Source organism: Parambassis ranga, chromosome 19 (assembly GCF_900634625.1).
Source record: "Parambassis ranga chromosome 19, fParRan2.1, whole genome shotgun sequence".
Lineage (NCBI taxonomy): Eukaryota > Metazoa > Chordata > Actinopteri > Ambassidae > Parambassis > Parambassis ranga.
Window position 1 is genome coordinate 6,453,163 of NC_041039.1, and position 18,206 is coordinate 6,471,368.

At 43.2% G+C, this 18,206-nt stretch overlaps 2 protein-coding genes across 3 annotated transcripts; both read right to left on the reverse strand.

Annotated features, from left to right (window-relative positions):
* Positions 1 to 9: 9 nt before the first annotated feature.
* Positions 10 to 5,108, reverse strand: arg1 (arginase 1). The gene is made up of 8 exons (XM_028432202.1): positions 4,926 to 5,108; positions 4,776 to 4,848; positions 3,036 to 3,210; positions 2,770 to 2,929; positions 2,597 to 2,691; positions 2,392 to 2,496; positions 2,164 to 2,300; positions 10 to 509 (listed from the first exon to the last, which is right to left on the reverse strand). Exons 1-8 carry the CDS (start codon positions 5,052 to 5,054, stop codon positions 346 to 348), a joined length of 1,038 nt encoding a protein of 345 aa, XP_028288003.1. The 5' UTR covers positions 5,055 to 5,108; the 3' UTR covers positions 10 to 345.
* An 808-nt stretch (positions 5,109 to 5,916) lies between these two features.
* On the reverse strand, positions 5,917 to 18,198 carry heatr1 (HEAT repeat containing 1). Of its 2 annotated transcripts, none has more exons than XM_028431690.1 (45): positions 18,104 to 18,198; positions 17,437 to 17,595; positions 17,136 to 17,352; positions 16,888 to 17,029; positions 16,698 to 16,799; positions 16,397 to 16,537; positions 16,025 to 16,236; positions 15,784 to 15,917; positions 15,339 to 15,426; positions 15,151 to 15,252; positions 14,936 to 15,053; positions 14,713 to 14,820; positions 14,507 to 14,608; positions 14,345 to 14,433; positions 14,071 to 14,267; positions 13,862 to 13,983; positions 13,555 to 13,752; positions 13,232 to 13,406; positions 13,006 to 13,154; positions 12,736 to 12,928; positions 12,429 to 12,601; positions 12,034 to 12,204; positions 11,706 to 11,948; positions 11,439 to 11,570; positions 11,166 to 11,269; positions 10,903 to 11,049; positions 10,701 to 10,819; positions 10,499 to 10,620; positions 10,247 to 10,375; positions 9,906 to 10,130; positions 9,686 to 9,815; positions 9,415 to 9,590; positions 9,257 to 9,309; positions 9,052 to 9,175; positions 8,826 to 8,966; positions 8,416 to 8,711; positions 8,177 to 8,327; positions 7,877 to 8,053; positions 7,639 to 7,773; positions 7,408 to 7,512; positions 7,153 to 7,315; positions 6,667 to 6,821; positions 6,430 to 6,588; positions 6,234 to 6,342; positions 5,917 to 6,110 (listed from the first exon to the last, which is right to left on the reverse strand). In XM_028431690.1, exons 2-45 carry the CDS (start codon positions 17,576 to 17,578, stop codon positions 6,022 to 6,024), a joined length of 6,459 nt encoding a protein of 2,152 aa, XP_028287491.1. In that variant the 5' UTR covers positions 17,579 to 17,595; positions 18,104 to 18,198; the 3' UTR covers positions 5,917 to 6,021. The 2 variants fall into 2 exon arrangements, with proteins under 2 accessions (XP_028287491.1, XP_028287492.1); XM_028431691.1 differs by having other exon boundaries at positions 5,972 to 6,110; positions 14,507 to 14,605.
* Positions 18,199 to 18,206: the final 8 nt, after the last annotated feature.

Here is an 18,206-nt window from a genome sequence, read left to right on the forward strand (position 1 = left end):
GAATGCTCATTTTATAGCCATGGGTGTGTTTTTTAATTCACCTTTACATATTCATTTTACTTAATGAGACTTTAAATACATTTTATTCACACTTAAAATATTTTATGCCACACAATGATTGTTGTACAAAAAAAAATACATTTAATTAAGTAGTTAGTAAAATAAGATTGTTATAGCACACACTGTTCACAGCAAGATGTCACTGACTGTTTAGATGTGTTCTTTGGTTTCAGACGGCTTTTTCTCGGCACTTAGATGACCTGAGAGTTTTTAAATAACAGTCTAATTAGTTCCTGTTGATAAGCAACACAATTAGGTGTCTACTGAAGTAATTGTAGAGGTCCATTAAGGCACCGGCAGGGAGTAGTCCAACGAGTGGTTTCCTTCACGGAGACGTCCAAAACAACTGAGCAACAGGTCCACAGCTGTTCTTACTGTAGATTGGATGTCTTCTTCTGTTTGACCCCTCAAAGGATTCACCTCCACCAGGTCCACAGCTGAGAGAAGACCTACGAAGCAAGTAAGGGTTTAGTTTTGAATCTATTTGTGCTCATTCTGATAATTTTTGTGGTTGTTTGGAGTCTCTTTAAGGCCACTTTAAAACCTATAGTTGTTTTGAATCTTTCTGTGGCCATTATAAGTTTCTCTGCTGTCGTTTTTAGTCTCTTTATGGTCAGTTAAGGGGGGTACCCTTATGTCTATGAACCATCACTTTTTTCAATAAATGTTTGCAAAAATTTGACTAAGAACATTATAATACCCCTCCTTGAACTGAAAGGAAAGGTGCTCCCTGGCTGGGCAGCCCGCTCTCATGCGCCCCGTCAATAACAATACTAATTTGTGGCCACAATTTATTTATTTTTTGACCATGTCATCAGAGGGGCTCCGTAGTTTTGGGCATGCTGGGTCAATATACAAAAATACTACAGCAAAATAGGTTCAAAACAATGAAGCTTCCCAGCTCTTAAAAACTTTTTTAATGCATTAAAGCACATAAAGGGGAGACCCTTATGTGTTTTGGGCATGCTGGGTATAGATACAGTCACTTGTTGATATGGACTCAGCCAAGGGTATAACAGGTATCATAGGGCCGATAAAATCTTTACGTTTATCATAGCTATGCTGCTATAGTGCTATATAGGGTTAGAGTTGAGGGTTACGGCTGACTGTCAGCAGGAAGGTTCTCCCTTATGAGCCGGGTCCTGTTCAAGGTTTCTTCCTGTTAAAAGGAAGTTTTTCCTTGCCACTGTTGCTCTTAAGGGGGTTCAGACTCTGAGTCTCTGTGAAGCGCTTTGAGACAATTCTGAGTGTAAAATGCGCTATATAAATAAAATTGAATTTAGTTGAATTTATAGTCAGACCAGACCCAGTCAGCCAGGCCAACACAGGTAAGTATGAGGTAATTAGAGCTATTGTTTTGTGAGTTTCGCCCAGACCCACCCACTGAGGTCCTCCACCACAAAAAAAAACATGTTCCCACACCAAACAGTTTGAACTGATGAAGCTGCTTGGATGAGCAGCCAAACGTCTTCGAGAAAACTCTACAAGTCCAGACGCCTTGCTTCAGTCATCTCAACATTGGGTTAGTATGCAAAAATACTAATACTAACCTAAAATATTGCAAAGAACATCATAGATTCAAAATCACTTAACCCCTTAAGTGATTTTGAAATATTTGTACCCTTATGTCTTTTTCACTTGTTGGGTCATTATGAATCATCACTTCATGTATGCTGATATACTACTAAATATTATTGAAAAACACATTATAGGTCCAAAGATAGCTAGTCAAAATGTTCTTTTAATTTTTCAAGTCACTTAAAGGGGTACAAACATCTTGCGTCATTACAAACATCATGTTTTCAATAGATTTATGTAAAAATACTATTAAATATTATTGAAAAGCACATTATAGGTTTCCTATTTGACCTATAATGTGCTTTTTTTAGCGTGTCAAAATTTGTTACATTTTTCAATTTAAAAAAAAATGTGTGTATGTCAGATTTGTTTTTCGTTTTTCTAACATGTTTTGTTTGTAGAAATATTGTAGTATAGTATGTAAAACATTTTATATCGGAGTCTCTCTGTGGTCATGATGAATCTCTTTATGGTCAATGTCTGTCTCTGTTAGATTTTTTGGTCTGACTGTGTTGGCTGTCTTACCTGTCTGACAGAGGTGTTCAGTGATGTAGACCCCCTCTCTGTAAGTGAGTCCTCCAACTACAGGTGTCCCAGTTGCGGGGGTAACAGATGGGTCAATGGCATCAATGTCGTAGCTCAGGTGAATTGGTTTCCTTCCTCTTAAAATAAGTAAAAAAAACATCAGTTGTTGTTGTTGGTTAACAGCAGTGAATCTAACAGAAATCTCACTCAGTGTGCATGTATGGTTACCTGGCCGACAGGTATTCACATGTTTCCTCCATGACTCTTGCCACGCCAAGCCGATCCATCTCTGACATGGAAAACGCTTTCACACCAAGCAGCTTCAGGATGTAACTGAGGAGGAAGCCAACAGCTGTAATAAGAGGTCTGTATGTTACACCGACACATTACAGAATGTGCTACACAGAAAAATGGTGGTCTGAGATGGATTTACTGCTCTGCAGGATCCACGTCTCTTAGACCAATGTACACCAGATCTCTGGCCGACACACATGGCTTGATCCATGAGAAGTTTGGTAAGACTGGAATCTGATGTCACAAGAAGAGTTAAAGATTCAGTGTCACTGTGAATGTTTGATGGACAAACATGTCATGAGTTGCACTCACCTTGGAGTGCAACTCATGGAGGAGGTAGGACATGGGCTGCCCATGCAGGTTTCCTGTGTACGAGGTCAGTGGGGTGTTGATGTCAGCGTGGGCGTCAACCCACACAACACTCAGCTCCCCGACTGCTGCAGAGTGACCATGGATAGAGCCGATTGCCAGACTGAGGATGTGAAACAGAAACATTTCTTTCACAGTTTAGGTCTTAGGGCTTTTGTCTCCAGGTGAACTACAGGGGATCGGTTAGCATTAAGCTAAGGTTTTTTGACCTGTGGTCTCCTCCCAGCATCACAGCTGTGTGTCCATCCCTCTTCACACCCTGCACCGCCTCTGACAGCCTCTGGTTGGCACTGCCGACTGCCCTCACACCCTTCACCGTTCCCACTGGCTCGTCAACAGTCACGTCTTCAAACATCAAGTTCCCATAATCCTTCACTGCACAGCCTGCACACACAGCGCCAACATTTTTTTTCTTTTAGATATTCATAATCTAACGTTTGTAGCCCAATTTCCCAGCATGCACTCTGTCAGCAGCAAAGCAGCAGTTATGTTGCAATACAAAATAAACAGCTTTCTACAGACTGAATAAGCAACCTATTAAACATCCCAGTTACTGAGTACCATCATCTGAACCTGCATTTGCAAAAACACATTTCCTCTGACCACGAAGGAGTCTCTGTGAGGCAAAAGGCAGACAGCAGAGCAGAACTGTAGTGTATAAAATGGAGATGCATTCACTGACTTGTTGATCTATACACACACATCTATTTCTGTAGTGTGTTTATGTTTGTTATTGGAGGATGAAGGTCAGCCTCTCCTGTGTTCCATTAATAAAACAGAGTGTATGCAGCATGAGTCAGATCACACACACACACTAATGTTTCCGACAGCGCTGCACTGACCTACACTGTTTGTGTAACCAACTTTGTCCAAATATTAATGTCACTTTAATCTAACCATATCTCATCATGAACCTCATTTTACTATAACCATAATATAACTTCACCTAAACCCAAAATTCATAGTGAAATGTTAAAGTCTTTCTAATCTATTTTAACTTAACATAATTTAAATGTATCTAACCTACTGTCAAAATGGGCAGCGCTGCTGCAGGCAGGACAGCAGAGCCGAGAGAGTGAGAGAATAAGGTTTAAGATGGTCAATACAAAGTCCAAGCTACTGACATGTTACGGGCAGAGAGCTGGAGTTTACTTGTTGCTGTAACAGAGTTCTGGTCTGGTAAATGTGGCCCAATCAGGTCAGGAGAGGGAGAGAGCTATGACAGATTTTTATTAATTTATTAATAAAAGCTTTGTATTCTGGTCTTCATAACTCTCATAGTCTAATTTATAAATATTAACAATTTACCTCAGGGATTAATTAAGTATATCTCGCTATTACCTAGATAAAAATCTAATAACTTTTGTTAAACTGATAATAAAAATAAAAATATATACATATAATAAATTCATAAAACATTTCAGTAGTAAATAATCTCATTTTTTTAATCTGGGTTGAATTGAACTATACCCAGTAATCACGGCCCTGTCACAAACACGTATCATACGTGTAACTGGAAACAATTAACACCCCCATAGCCCAATAATTAACAAACAGTACAGTGACTGAAGGCGGCCGCGTCCTCCTCCTCCTCCTGACGTAGGCTCTTGTGTGTGCCCTGTGGAAAATCCAGTCAGGCTGTGATGCACGTCGGGATCAGGTCAGAAAAGATATAGGTGGACGGAGACCAAAATGTCCGGCTCCGACCTCAATCTAACTTTAAACTGTCCCTAACATTCATTGAACTAATATTTCATTGATGTTAATCTAACCTTCATTTGAAATTAAACATTTTGAAACTTATCAAACCTTGACCTAAAACTAATATAGCCTAACTTGTATTACTTTTATATTTATAATCAGAGGTCGCACTTATTCTAACATCAATCTGACGTTAAATTAACTCAGCCAATCAGTGTCCACGATCTGAACAAGCCGTTTGCGGTCACCTAGATGCTGCAGTCGGGACAGAAGTCCTGCGGCTCTGATCCGGTCCGGTCCTCCCTCCACTCCGCCTCTAGGCTGCAGCACACATTAAAAAACAGAAGTTGTTCACACACATACACGTACACACACACAGTCTGTCCTCGCGCACTCACCTGTCCTTTGGAGAAAGGTGCTCCGATAATTCCCACTGAACGCTGCAGCTCATGATAATAACGATGGTGAAGGCGGCAGGTACGTTTCACCGTCAACGCGAGCTGCAGCAGCGTCCTCACGCTCCTCATTGTGACGAACACACACCGTCACTGACCGGCTGTGCTCGAGCCACCTAAAAACTACACGTGACGTCAGGGAGACACCGCGGGGACGGGAGGAGGCTGATGGGCAGTGCTGTCAAGCAGGCGTTAAGTTAATCTACGTCACTCTTTGTACTGCAGTAACGTGTCTTTTTAATAATTACAAAAAACTTTTTAAAGTGTATTTGAAACATGCTGTAATCTCACCTGGAGAGGCCATCATGTTCTCTGGTGTATTATGTCTCCTGGTATCTCCTCCATGCTCTGGACACTGTGCTGACAGACACAGCAAACCTTCTTGCCACAGCTCTCACTGATGTTCCATCCTGGACGAGCTGCACTACCTGAGCAACTTGTGTGGGTTGTAGACACCGCCTCATGCTACCTCTAGGGGTGAGAGCACTGACAAAATGCAAAAGTGATCAAACATCAGGCAGAAAGGATGAGAGCAGAGAAATGGTCTGTGGTCAGCACCTGCAGAACCTCTCATTTATAGGGGTTGTCTTGATAACTGCCTCTTAGTTCCACCAGTTGTCTGTTCCATTTGCAGTGTTGTTTCCTAACTGGACAGGCTGATTTCACAGAAGAGTGATTGACTTGGAGTTACAATGTGTTCTTATGTGTTCCCTTTTTTAAGTAGTGTATAAGTTATTTATTTTCTTTCAATGCACTATGTACAGCCTTCAAAGACAAAAATGTAGCACATTTGGTTAATGTTTTCACATCCAGGCTTCTGAACCAGGGACATTGATTCTTTTCAGGATGTTAATGAGTTAACATATACAACATATAACACTCAATGCAAATCAATCCAGTGTTCAGACAGAAGAAATGGAATCACTTATTCGTGTCATCCAACATTTATTTCAAAAAACAAAAATACAGCATTTGTTTTTATTGTATTTCTTCTACCTTTGCTCTAAATTGTGTATATATTTATGTTTGTGTATTTGTGTTAGAAGTAGCTCTGCAGTGGCTCCCCCAGAATGTTCTCCATTTCCTGGACAACCCTCTGGACTTGATGCTCAACCTCCTCACACTCATCTGGAAAAGAAACACACACACAATGTTCCAGGTTAACATCTTAGTGCTGCAAATGTAAAATGAGTGTTTGCAGTTGAAATTTCAGTACTACATCTAATTTAAGATGACTGTATGTGTGCTTACCCTCCATAAGTTCAGCCAAAAAGGGGATGGTCTCTGGCAGCAACACCATGTAGTTCTCCTTCAGCTTGGACGCAAGCTCCATCAGCATCAACAGGGAGGAGAACCGTACCTGTTGGAGGGTTGAGGGGTGATAATATTCCATTATTAAAGCTACACATATAAAGCATAGAATCAGCTTGTCAGGTATGGCGCTCACCTTTGCATTAGCGTGTCTGGTCTTGAGGAGAATCTGGTAATTGAGGGTTTTCCACTGAGAGTCATCAGCCAAAGCCACAGAGAACTGACCCACACAGGGAACCAAGTGTTGGGTCACCCTTTTCTGGTAAACCTGCTCCTCGCCCAGACAGTTCTCCAGCTAGATTCAAACAAACAGTCAGATATCGACCCGAAATTCACTGAAAAAAAATTGAAAACTGCTTTAGCAGCTTCTCACCTGGTCAACCAGCGGGCTCAGCAGGGCGTCAGTTCGCTCTTTACTCAGGAAATGCTGAGTGTCATACAGGAAGATTTTGTAGAGACAGTCCAGAACGTACTGGAGCAGTAGACAGCTCTTCTCGACAGCGCGAGAAGAGACAAACAGAAGCTCATCTGACAGACATGAAAAATAATGAGTCAGCTGATCTATTCCATCTCTACCTTGATATTTTGTGAATATTAGAGCAATAACCAGTTTAAGTAAGAACTGGATCCTTTTCAGTTACAGACAGAAATGTAGATAATAATAACTTTAAAGCATTTACTTTTAAAATGTTTAAACCCCAAATGCAGTGTTGAAAAAAAATAAGGAAAAAGGAAATAAATATTAAAAAGCTATAAATACAATTAGTGAAAACTTTAAAAGAATATAACAAAAAAGTAATTAAGAAAGGGATAAATAATAAACAGTAATAATAACAACAATTTAATAAATAATAATTACCTGTCTTGGAGCTGTTGATCTGTCGCAGCAGGTCTGCAAATGGTTTAACAAGGTTTCCTGCAAATAGGACGAAAAGTCCTTTGAGCCGCTCAGCAATGCAGTCGGACAGCCGACAGAACGTCAGCTGACGATCTTTGTTGTCTGATTTACTCCAGTCAAACAGCTGCAAGACAAACCAAGAAACATTTACAGTTATTGTCTGACAGCTCTTCAGCTGAAACATCATCATCAAGACTATTATTGTAGTGAGGTTACCTTAAAGAAGAGTGGCCTGAATGTAACCTCAGACAGTTTCATCACCATGGTGATCAGACAGTCAATCACGCTGCCCTCGATTTGTGACGTCTTCTTCAGATCACCCTGAAAACAACAAAGAGTTTCAGCTGCAGAAACGACTCTGCTATGCGGTCACACACTGGCTATGTGTCACCTGCAGGTGACAGTGTGTGTGACTACATGTATTATATTATATTATATATGTCAGACCTGGCAGTGTTCAGCACGGAAGTCTAGAGCGGTCAGGAAAAAGGTGGTAAGCTCTGACTGATGGAAGTTCAGCTGGTCTTTCTCCATGTGACCAATATGTTCTTTTAGGATGTTCATCAGCGCCCCCAGCTGGCCCTGCAGGGATACAAAAACATCCTTATGTCGATGATGTGCAGTCAAATGAAAAACAGGTTTGTAGAGGCTGTATGATAGAAATTAAAATGACATGGTCACCAACCTTTTTATCGACAACCATGTTGCTGTAACATTTGGTGAGGGTGGGCAGTAGGACCCTGGGCGGTAGCTTGGTAGCCAGGGTGCTCCTCAGGGAGGTTAAACGTATGGAGAGCTGGGCTGAAGTGGAGGAGGAGGTCGAAGGGGAAGATGTCTCTACTAGTCGAGTCAGCCGACACACCTGCAGGAGAAGGAGTTAATTATGTTGTTTCTCCTCCTGTATCGAGATGCATTATGTGATACGCAGGTCTCAGTGACAAAACAAAGAAAAATAACACTGCTTTTTTTCTTTCAGGCATCTTACCTGTAAAGTGGTGTCCTGCAGGTAGGGACTGATGAAGTGAGGCAGAGTCTCTGTGACTCGCTGCAGAGCAGTGACAGCGCTCAGCAGGTAGACCTCATTGGTCAGCAGCTCCATCCTGTCTGCGAGGGCATGCAGCACCGCTGGCATCAACCTGAGAAGCACAAAGTTGTCCAGGTAATCAGCAGGTGAGGGTCAGATATTTGACTGCAACTAAAATCTCATTGTCACGTTGTTCTAACCTTGGTAACTGTGGGATGGTGAGAGTCTTCAAGGTGCTGGCCACCTCAGCAATGCAGAGCAAAGCGCTGCCCGTCACATTCTTCTCTTCCTCTGCTATTGTGACAATTTCCACCGCCTGCTGCAGGACAGGGACAAATGCCTCCTGGTGGTCGGAGCCAAAACTGCGGCAGAGCAGTTTGAGGCTGAAGAGTGCTGTCTGCCGGTTGATGGCCTGTTCTGCCTCCTCCGTGGCCTTACCGTGTACTTTACCCACGATGGCCAGCAGGTCTCCAATCAGCTGTAAGATTGCCGTTGCCTGGACAAAGAAAGACAAAAATCTAATTGAGGAACAAAAACTAAAAAATGATAATCTTGTATGAATTTAAACTTCACTCTAAAAACAATACATCTTTAAATTGCATTCAGTTACCTGCTGCTCGTCCCACTGTGTTCTTTGCTGCAGTTTGTTGTTTAGCAGCTCCATGGCCTTCCTCCTGACTGACGGCAGCTGATTTCCCATCAGCCCCCTCGTCACAGTGATAAAGGTGTCAGTGGGTAACAGAGCATTCACCTGGGGAGCAGCAAACAACAATACAAATGCATTTATAAAGAAGTTTAAAAAACAAATTAAAAGTGTTCCTAAATGCAACACAAACCTTATCCAGAAGATCATAGGATTTATTGAGCAGAACTCTCCAGAACTTAGCAGTGGGTTTATCAGTGTTCTCCTCTACGCAGCGAGCTACACTGTGGATGTAGCGTAGTATCTCCTCCAGCAGCCTGGAACAAACACACAGCATATGTTCATGCAATGCAAACTCATGTTGTCCTGTTACAAGCTCACATCACCTCAACACTCACGTCTGCTGAAGTGGCTGCAGAGCTGCATCAACGACATCACCACCATCCGAAACCTGAAACACACGCACAGCTAATGGTTTCAACTCAGCTGTCATAAAAACAATCTACATTTATAATTGTGAGTGCTGCATTTGTGTCACCAAAAAACAATTTCCCACCTTGCTGATGAAGCTGGACGAGCCGAGCAGCTGAGCCATGAAGGAGACGGAGAGGAACTTAAAGTGTCGCAACTCTTTGCCGCTGTGAGCCTCTACGCTGAAGATCAGCTCCTCCACCTTCTCATCCTCATCTTTCTTCTTAGTTCCTCGCTGACCGACACTTCGCTTCACCGAAGCTGCAAAAGGCAGAAACACCAAAAATAAAACTCTTTTTAGAGGGTTTGCTGCTATTACTTTATGTCAAATACTTCCAATGTCTGTGTTGTCTCACCATCCTCTTTGTCATTCGGTAGCTGTAGCAGGAAGTTTAGGATGTTGATGAGAGTGGTGAGCTGGTCGCTGACATCAAACTGACAGCACAGAGAAATCCAGAAGTCCACGTCTCTTTCCAAAGCAGCATCCTACGTGAAAAAAATGGTATGTAAAAGAGTATGTAAAAGAAAACGCATACAAGTAACCATAAAAAACAGCAGAACAAAAAAAGTTCTTACCCTCTCGCTGGCAGAGCTTGCAGCCTGAGTGGCATGCAGCTTGAACAGGAGGAGTATCAGCACCCAGAGGAAGTGGGCAGGGCCCAGCGTGGTCACCAGCTGACTAAGGATGGGTAGCCGCCTGTGATCAGGCACGTGAGGCAGTGCATCAGCAAACACGTGCACAATCTTCGTCACCACGGCAACAACATGAGAGGAAGAAGTTCCATCAGAGAGCTGGTGTGCCTGAAGAAGAAGGATGGGCCACCCACAGGTAAATCATTAAGGGTCTCTAGTTTATGTCTCAAATCTTTAAACACAACAGGCTGGAAAGTAAAACTGATGATCAAAGATTGACTCACCTTAATCAGTGCAGGTATGACCATCTGCACCGTCTTATCAATGACTTTGAAGCTGTAGGCGTCATCCAGGCGCATGATGTTTGCTCCCATGAAGGTGAAGATGGGCATGATGTTATGGAGGACTTTCTCCTGCAGGAAGAGGAGAAGACATGGATGGTCAACTTTATTATTTACAGTTCACACAAGAGGAGCTGCTTAAACCTTAAACATACTTGACTGTGACTGATATGAAAAGAGAGAAGAAGCACTCACAGGGAAGATGGAGGCCACGGTGCCCAGCAGCAGCAAAGCGTGGTGGTGAGTCTGCGGCATGTCAGATGCTCTGATGCACTGAACCACCAGCTCCACATTGAACTTGTCTTCATCTAGGACTTCTGCAGAGGGATAACAGCACATCGAGTCAACACACACACACAAAGCTCTGCATCCTGCTTTTCCATCTCTGCTGACCCACCTGCAGCCACAGGTCCTCCATCAGGTGACAGCTTGTAGCAGATGTTGAGCAGACAGCTGAGAAGCAGCTGCTTAGTATACTCCATGTTGGTGTGATCACTGGAACTGGGCTCCAGACTCCTGAGTAAAAACAATCAATCAATCTGAGGCTGCAGATGACTGTTCACAATGCTTGTTTCAAACGGACGCAACCGTGAAGTTACCTGGCAAGCAGAGAGAACAGAACTGGCACCAACATCTGGGCTCTCTTCAGCTTCTTCTTGTGCTGTAGCAGCTCCAGGATGAGAGTGATTCTCTGCCATGACACAGAACCCCCCTCAGGACCTACCTCACTGCTCACCTGAGGTTTCCTAATGAGAGAAAACAGTTTCAATTGAACAAATCTGCTGCAATTAACAGAATGCTATTTTGCACTAAATACGACACCCAGGTGCTGCACAACCATGTTACTGACAAGTTATTTTACCTCTGTGCCATTTTACTCCGGCGGGTTTGCTGCACTGTCACAGTGACTTTGTGTTTTTCTGGAGGAGCAAGCTCATTGGCCACCAGCTGACCATCGGCAGCAATCTGTAAAATTAAACAACAGGTTTGAGGATTGAATTCAAACAGAATTTTTATGGCTCAAAAGCCATAAAATCCAGTTGAGTCCAAATGCTTCAACTGATGATTTTATTAGTCAATATTAAAATTAACTTCTTGATTCAAGTCATGAGTTTGTAAAAAGGATGCCGCTCACCACTTTGAAAACACTGCTGACAGTGTTTGCCACCTGTGGACTCCTGCTCTCCACCAGCAGGTCGAACATAACAGATAGCAACTTCTGCTGAACATTTTCGTCTCCTAGAGCTGAGAAGAATGGCTTTGTGATCTGCAGAAATGAAAGAGACACATGTGACTAAGAGATAGCAGGTAGGTGTACTATCCTGGTTCTGACAGAGTTTTTATTTCTGTTTTAATCTCTGCTTTACACACATATTTAAAGCAGATTTCATGACACACTGACCTGTTCCAGAGCGATGATCTGGCAGCAGGGGACATCTGGGTGCTGCTGGGTTAAGGTCCTCAGAACTCGGATGAACAGATCCCGACAGTTCTGATCCTTGGCCAGCAAGGGGGCTGAGCTGTCGTTGTACTTGCACAGGACAAGCTGCATCAGCTGGGCTTCACCTCGCAGCAGAGTGGGTGTATCAGGCCCATTTTGTTCCAGGAGGCGATCCAGAAGAGGAAGTAAGACAGAGAGGACAGACTGGGAGGAAAAGACAGGAAGGTCACTCAGGCGATTGTGAAATTAGAATATTTTATACTTCATTTTATTTTGTTTGCGGTCTTACCGGTCCATTGACCTGGCTCAGTGCTTGCAGCAGTGTGGCAGCACTGTACGAGGGGCAGCTGGGACTCGGTATGGTCAGCAGCAGCTGCTGCAATGATGACTGCAGCTTCTTCTGCTGCTGCTGCTGCTTTGCTTTATTGGTCAAAGACTCCTCATGAAGCAAGCCGAGAGCCTGCAGGGGCCAAAATCAGACTGAACAAATGTCTCATGTCTACACTCATCAGATTATCCTGATGAATTCTTGAGGCATGAGGGACTAGTAATATCTTTTGAAAAATGAATAATCGACCCTCTACTTGCCTGAACACTTTGAGTCTAATTAGGACAACAGCTCCCACTTTATTAAAATAATTGTAGATAAAATGAAATGTGAAGTAAAAGGTTAAAAGTCCTCACTGTGCTCAGGTACGAAGGGTCTGCGATAATCTCCTCTGAAGTCTTTAGAAGCCTCTCTGCGACTGGCTGGAAGGGAGAGGTGCTGACAACTGATACGATCTGCAGGGTGGCAAGAGCTGCTCGTCGAACCTCACGTATAGGTGAGATGAGGCAACACAGCAAGGATGGTACCACTAATGCACACACAGCAAAATATTACTTTGAAGCCCTAAATCAAGGACTGCAGAATTCATATTTAATTTGAACTTCCTTTTATCATTTACATAATTGAAAAATTCTATAATTTAGATTTTATTTTTTTAATTACCTGGTGAGTCAGCAGATGCTAGCTCATCTAGCGTGGCAGCAGGTTGGACACTAAGCAGAGCTCGGCCCATGTACAGAGCCTGAGTCTGCAGGATGGCGTCCACCTTCACATCCAGTTGGTCTCCAAGGTTACTGGTGTATCCCCACAGCACACACAGGAACTTGAAAAGCATAACAGGTTCATGCAGGTGGACCTGATGGAGACAAGAAGTTTAATGAAACAAAAAAGGGAGAATTAATCCTAAACCATCGACAGAAAATGTTGTCCGACCTGGACGAGCAGTTTCATCAAGTCTCTGAAGCTGCGGGCCATTGGTCCAGCTGCAGCACCAGTGATGATGACACTGAAGAGACGGCAGAGGATTCCAAGGTAACAGCAGGTGTTTGCATCCAGCTTCTCTGGGTTCCACCACACCTCACCTGCAGAAAGGCACAACTTGCTGATTTTTTTTGCACACTTTTCTAATAAAACAAACCAAACTCTGCAGGGTTGCTACCTTTAAAGGAGGCATCGTGACACCTGAGAGAACAAATAAAGCCTCTGAGCAGAGAGATTAAAGTGACATTAAACTCTCCATCCAGCCGCTTGCCTGGATTCTGCCCACATTTGCTCAGGTAAAGAGTCAGGCCTTCAGAGAGGGATGAGGGCTCAGCAACAAGATGATCAGCATCCTGTTAAAACATGCAAACATGATAATCTTGAATTTCCCCGTAGTATAAAAGTATACAATTTAAGTCTATCTAGCCATATATGACATTGAGACAAGGAAACACAAACTGAGCTGTCGACATGTTAAAGGCTAGTTAAGGTTTGACTGACCAGGATGTCATTGTTTCTGATAACATCCAGCAGGGGGAGCTCCAGCACCACAAAAACTCTCTGTGCAGCGTGCAGGTGTTGTGTTTCACTTAATTCCCTCAGGCCGAGCAGCAATGTCTGGGTAAGCACCAAGAAGGACACCCTCTCTCTGAGGCTGGATCCTCGCTGCTGCTCCACCAGTGCGGCCAACTTCTCCAGCTGACACATAGACAGACATCAAATCTAATTTTTATGCCTGAAACCAATATTTTAACAACTTCAGAGAGAACACACTGGTTAAAATCAGAGACTAAAGATCTCAACTCACAGCATCCCGCTTGGAGAAGTGCTCCATGTTTGCCAGGTTCTTTGTCAGCGTGGAGATGAGGCGTTCGTTGGCCAACCCTACAAAGCTGGGTTCAGAGCTTCTTTTCATCAGTTCCTCCAGCTCTGTAGACAGAACAAACATTTTCAGCTTGACTAATGGAAACTTCTACTGTAAAGCAGGTGCAGGAAAACACACTGTATCTCTTTTACCTTGTGCCCAGTTCAGAGTTAGTGGGTGTTGGGTGAGGAAAGAGGATTGGGCAATGCCGCAGGCGAGGTCAGGCTGGGCTGAGGTAATCACCAGGAAGGGGAAAAGGTTCCAGCCCATTTTCTGCATCAGTTCGGTGTCTCCCTTTCCAAGCCGGGGGTCAGACAATAAACGCACAACCTCCATTAACACTGGCAGCCTGGAGGAAAAAGCGGATTTGGGGTCCATCATTTCAAGTCTACATGATTAAAATAACAACATGTGTACATCACTGACCAGTGCTCAGCCGCTAATAGATCCACTCTGTGCAAAAGAGACAGTAAACATGATGCAACGTCCTCACGGTCCAAAACATCAAATAATATCTGAAAAATAAACACAAAACCATTAATACATCATCATACACAGAAAAGCAGCACCAGCCATCAACTCACTGACCTCAAGCACTTTGAGAGCTGCAGCTACAACCTCTGGAATGTCATCCTTCAAACGGTCCGTGACAGCATCTTTCAGGAAGGTTTCATCCAAACTGTGCTGCTGCTGAGAAGAAATGTGGTCAAAATGTGTAGTTGTTGATGCTTGTGTTGTGAATAACTGGTTAATAGAAGAAGAGAAGAAACAATAAGGGAAATCTGCTGCCTTACCTGCTCCGAAGTAATGATGCCCATCAGATGCTCCACAGCCAAGACTCTGACTGAAGGTTGTGGGTGTTTCAGACTGAGCAGCAACGAAGTACCTGAGTCACCCAAAATCTACAGACACACAAAAATATAAAAGGCTATAAATTAGCTTTCAGAAAATCAGACTGTTTTGTCACTTTAAAGTATACTAAAAACATTTCCTTTAGGACACGCACACAAATTGTACCTGGTATTTTCCACTGCTCATGGACAGAGAGAGAAACTGATGGAAGAGATGCTTCTGCTGTGTGCTGCTGGCGTCTGGTACATGACCTTCGAGTACGCTGTCCAGAGCCCTGCAGTACCTGACGGAGGAGGTAACATGCCATAAACAAAATATGAAACACTTGGCTTATGCCATTGTACTAAATTATATTTTAAAGAAATGTCACAGCAGCATACTTGGACTCAAACAGGTGAACCAATGGCAGCAAACGTTGGTCAAGGGCTGACATGTTTTCAGCAGAGAGCTCTGTTTGACTCAGATACTCATCTAGCAGCAGCCTGCAGGAAGAAGACAGAATGATTGAACTGAACACAGAATCAAATAAATAAGACTTGTTCACATCTAAAGACTCCATGAGCTTTACCGAGCCACAGTTTGATCTAGGTCTTTGGTCAGGGGAACAGACTTCAGGATGGACTCCAACACACTGAGCTCGTCTGTCTCTGCCTCACCTGTAACGGAGGACAGATAGTTATGTCTGATCAGACCTCTAAAAACACTCAGATCTATGAGTTTGATAAGACATGGGATCCTATATTGAAGTACTTTAACAAGTGATCGTTCACAGACCCTGGCTGACAAAAAGTCTTACTGTATAGAACTTTTTTCTTCTTTCTTGTTTGATTATTTACCTTTTTTCTTATTATTTAACCATGACCATGAATTATTAGCGCAGACATAGATGTGTGTTCTGACTGTTATGTTACAGTTGTGAATGTGTTTTTTTGTTGTTGCTGCTATAAATGCTGTACCTTCAAATTAATATATATATTAAAAAAACATTCAGATCTAAATGTTGCTGATCTCACCTGAGCTGCTGGCAAACACGCTGTGGACCAGGTGAGGCAGCAAGTAACGCAGCAGAGGACTGACATCATGAACTGCTGCCATGACCTGCAGTGTAGAAACCAGCGTCGGCATCAAGCACAGGCGGCTTACAGCTCTGCACAGACAGGAGAGAGAGAGAGAGAGAGAGAGTGCATCACACATGCACCGAACATGTTGACAAAAATACTAACCACGGGTGCTGCTGGTCTCATTCTGTCCTACCTGGGTCCAGCAGAGCCCTTCTTCTGGTTCTGCAGCAACACTATCAGGCAGCCAAGACCCTCCTTTGCAAGGACAGGCTCCTTGACCAGGGACTTGCTGATGTGCACAGCGAGGCTGTCAACTAGACTCGCCTCCATCACTACCTTTACTGCCAGCTGACACACAATCATGTAGGTGGCAGCTTTGTAGTCAGACAGGGGCGACTTCAGACCCTAAGGAGACAACAGGACAGAAAACACACAACATGAATGTTTAGTGCAGATACAGGGCCAACAAACCAAAGCACAAATATCAAGTTAAGGAAGGCTGACGTGACTTTCAGTATAAGGAATGCTGGCAAAACATCACACTGTGTTTTGATGTGTCAGTTACCCTCTGGACATATGGCAGCAGTTTGGAGATAATGGTGTCAGACACTTTGTCCACAGCATCCAGAGCAGGAACGATTGTGGCGGCATAGAAGGAGAAGATCACTCTGAGCTGGGAGCAATTTCCTGAGTGTCCTGAGTAAGCCTGAAAATACACACACAATTTTTAACTGTAGATCACAGAGTGGTTTTATTAGCACGCTAATAATAACTAGCAAATAGTAAAAATTAAACATCTCACACAGGAATCCATCTTAGGACCACTGTGCTTTCATAAAGTGTTTCTGCTCTGTGATCTAGGTTACCTGAATGGACCTGGTCACCATGGAGCAGATGAAGTCCATGAAGCTCAGGTCCGTGTAGCAGTGAGTGATCAAAGTTCCTCTGGACAATGGCACACCTGGTTTCTGAAGCACAAACAGCGCATAATAACATATTACAGGTATATCACTTATATCAGCAGCAGCAGAATCTGAGCTGTGATCAGTTTCTAACCTGCAGGCACTGCAGCCAGTTCCAGCGGTTGGTGGCATCTTTGATCTTGAGGAGCTGCAGCACTCGAACAAATACCTTGGTGTCATGATAAGGCAACGCACAGGCCAGCAGGCTGTCAACGTTATACAGCTGGATATGGAAGCTGCAAAATACATACACATCAAATGTCCAATTACTCAGAAAAAAACTGCTGACTGCACAAAAAACATTCTAACTGTCGAAATGATGCAATATGCTGTGCAGTGTACCGGTGAACCAGCCACTCGATGCACTTGTGAGCTGGTTTGAGGAGGAAGTATGGGCAGAGGCGGGTGAGAAAAAGCGAAATGCTGGCATCCAGCTTCTCGTTGACCTCTTTGGACTGGACACTTCGTTCTAAAGTCATTGAGGATTGGCTAAAAATGGTGTCCTGGAACTCCAGGAAGGCAGGTTCAATTCCCAGCAGCTCCTCCAGCCCTGTGCAGCCTGAATGAGTGCAACACAGGAGAGGATGGTTACAGGGAAAAGACTATAGAAAACTGGAGCAGGACAAGGAGGATAAATATTCACCAAGGGCATAGAAGGTGCTTCTGTCCATGGTCGCAGCATCTTTGGGGTCAAAGAGGAGAGAAGTGACATCTCTACGGGTGAGCAAGTTGGGATCACTCTGAGGCAAAGCAAGCCTCTTCAGCTGGAGAGCCAACGAAGTCATGATGTCTGATGATTAACCTGACAGAAAGAAAAATATTACATACTTATAATGAATGGCAGACAACATTTAAACACAGATTTTAAGTAAAGATCAAACATCTAATATTCGTTTTATTCACCTGTGGTGAATTATGGTAAAAAAAAAAACTTTATAACTTGACTGTAAAACTGCTTAATTAAAATGTAAACTTTTGCCAGACAGGGCACTTCTATTCACTTCTATTAACATTCCTAATGCAAAAGGGCATCCTAAATTTAGAGTTTTCCTAATGGAGTCCGGCATGTAAAATGGTTCTAGGCCAGAAAATTAGCACGCTTCTTGTCTGCTGTATTCTGACTGTATTCCAGAGTAGTAATAGGCTCTAGTATTTGCGGCTGGTTAATGTCTGAAAAGATTTAAACTACATCAACTGTGATGTTTTACGACATGAATGTTAGCTAACTCTCGAATAATTCAGAACAACATTCGCAGTATGAATATAAGTATATAATTACATAGTTAAAAAAATAAAAAATAAAAACAAACCTGCTTTCTTAGAGTTAACACAACGCATGGGTGTACCAGCAGCCCATGAAGGTGCACGTTGTTGGTGGACTGACCCGGAAAATTTTACATCCGGTTCACAGTG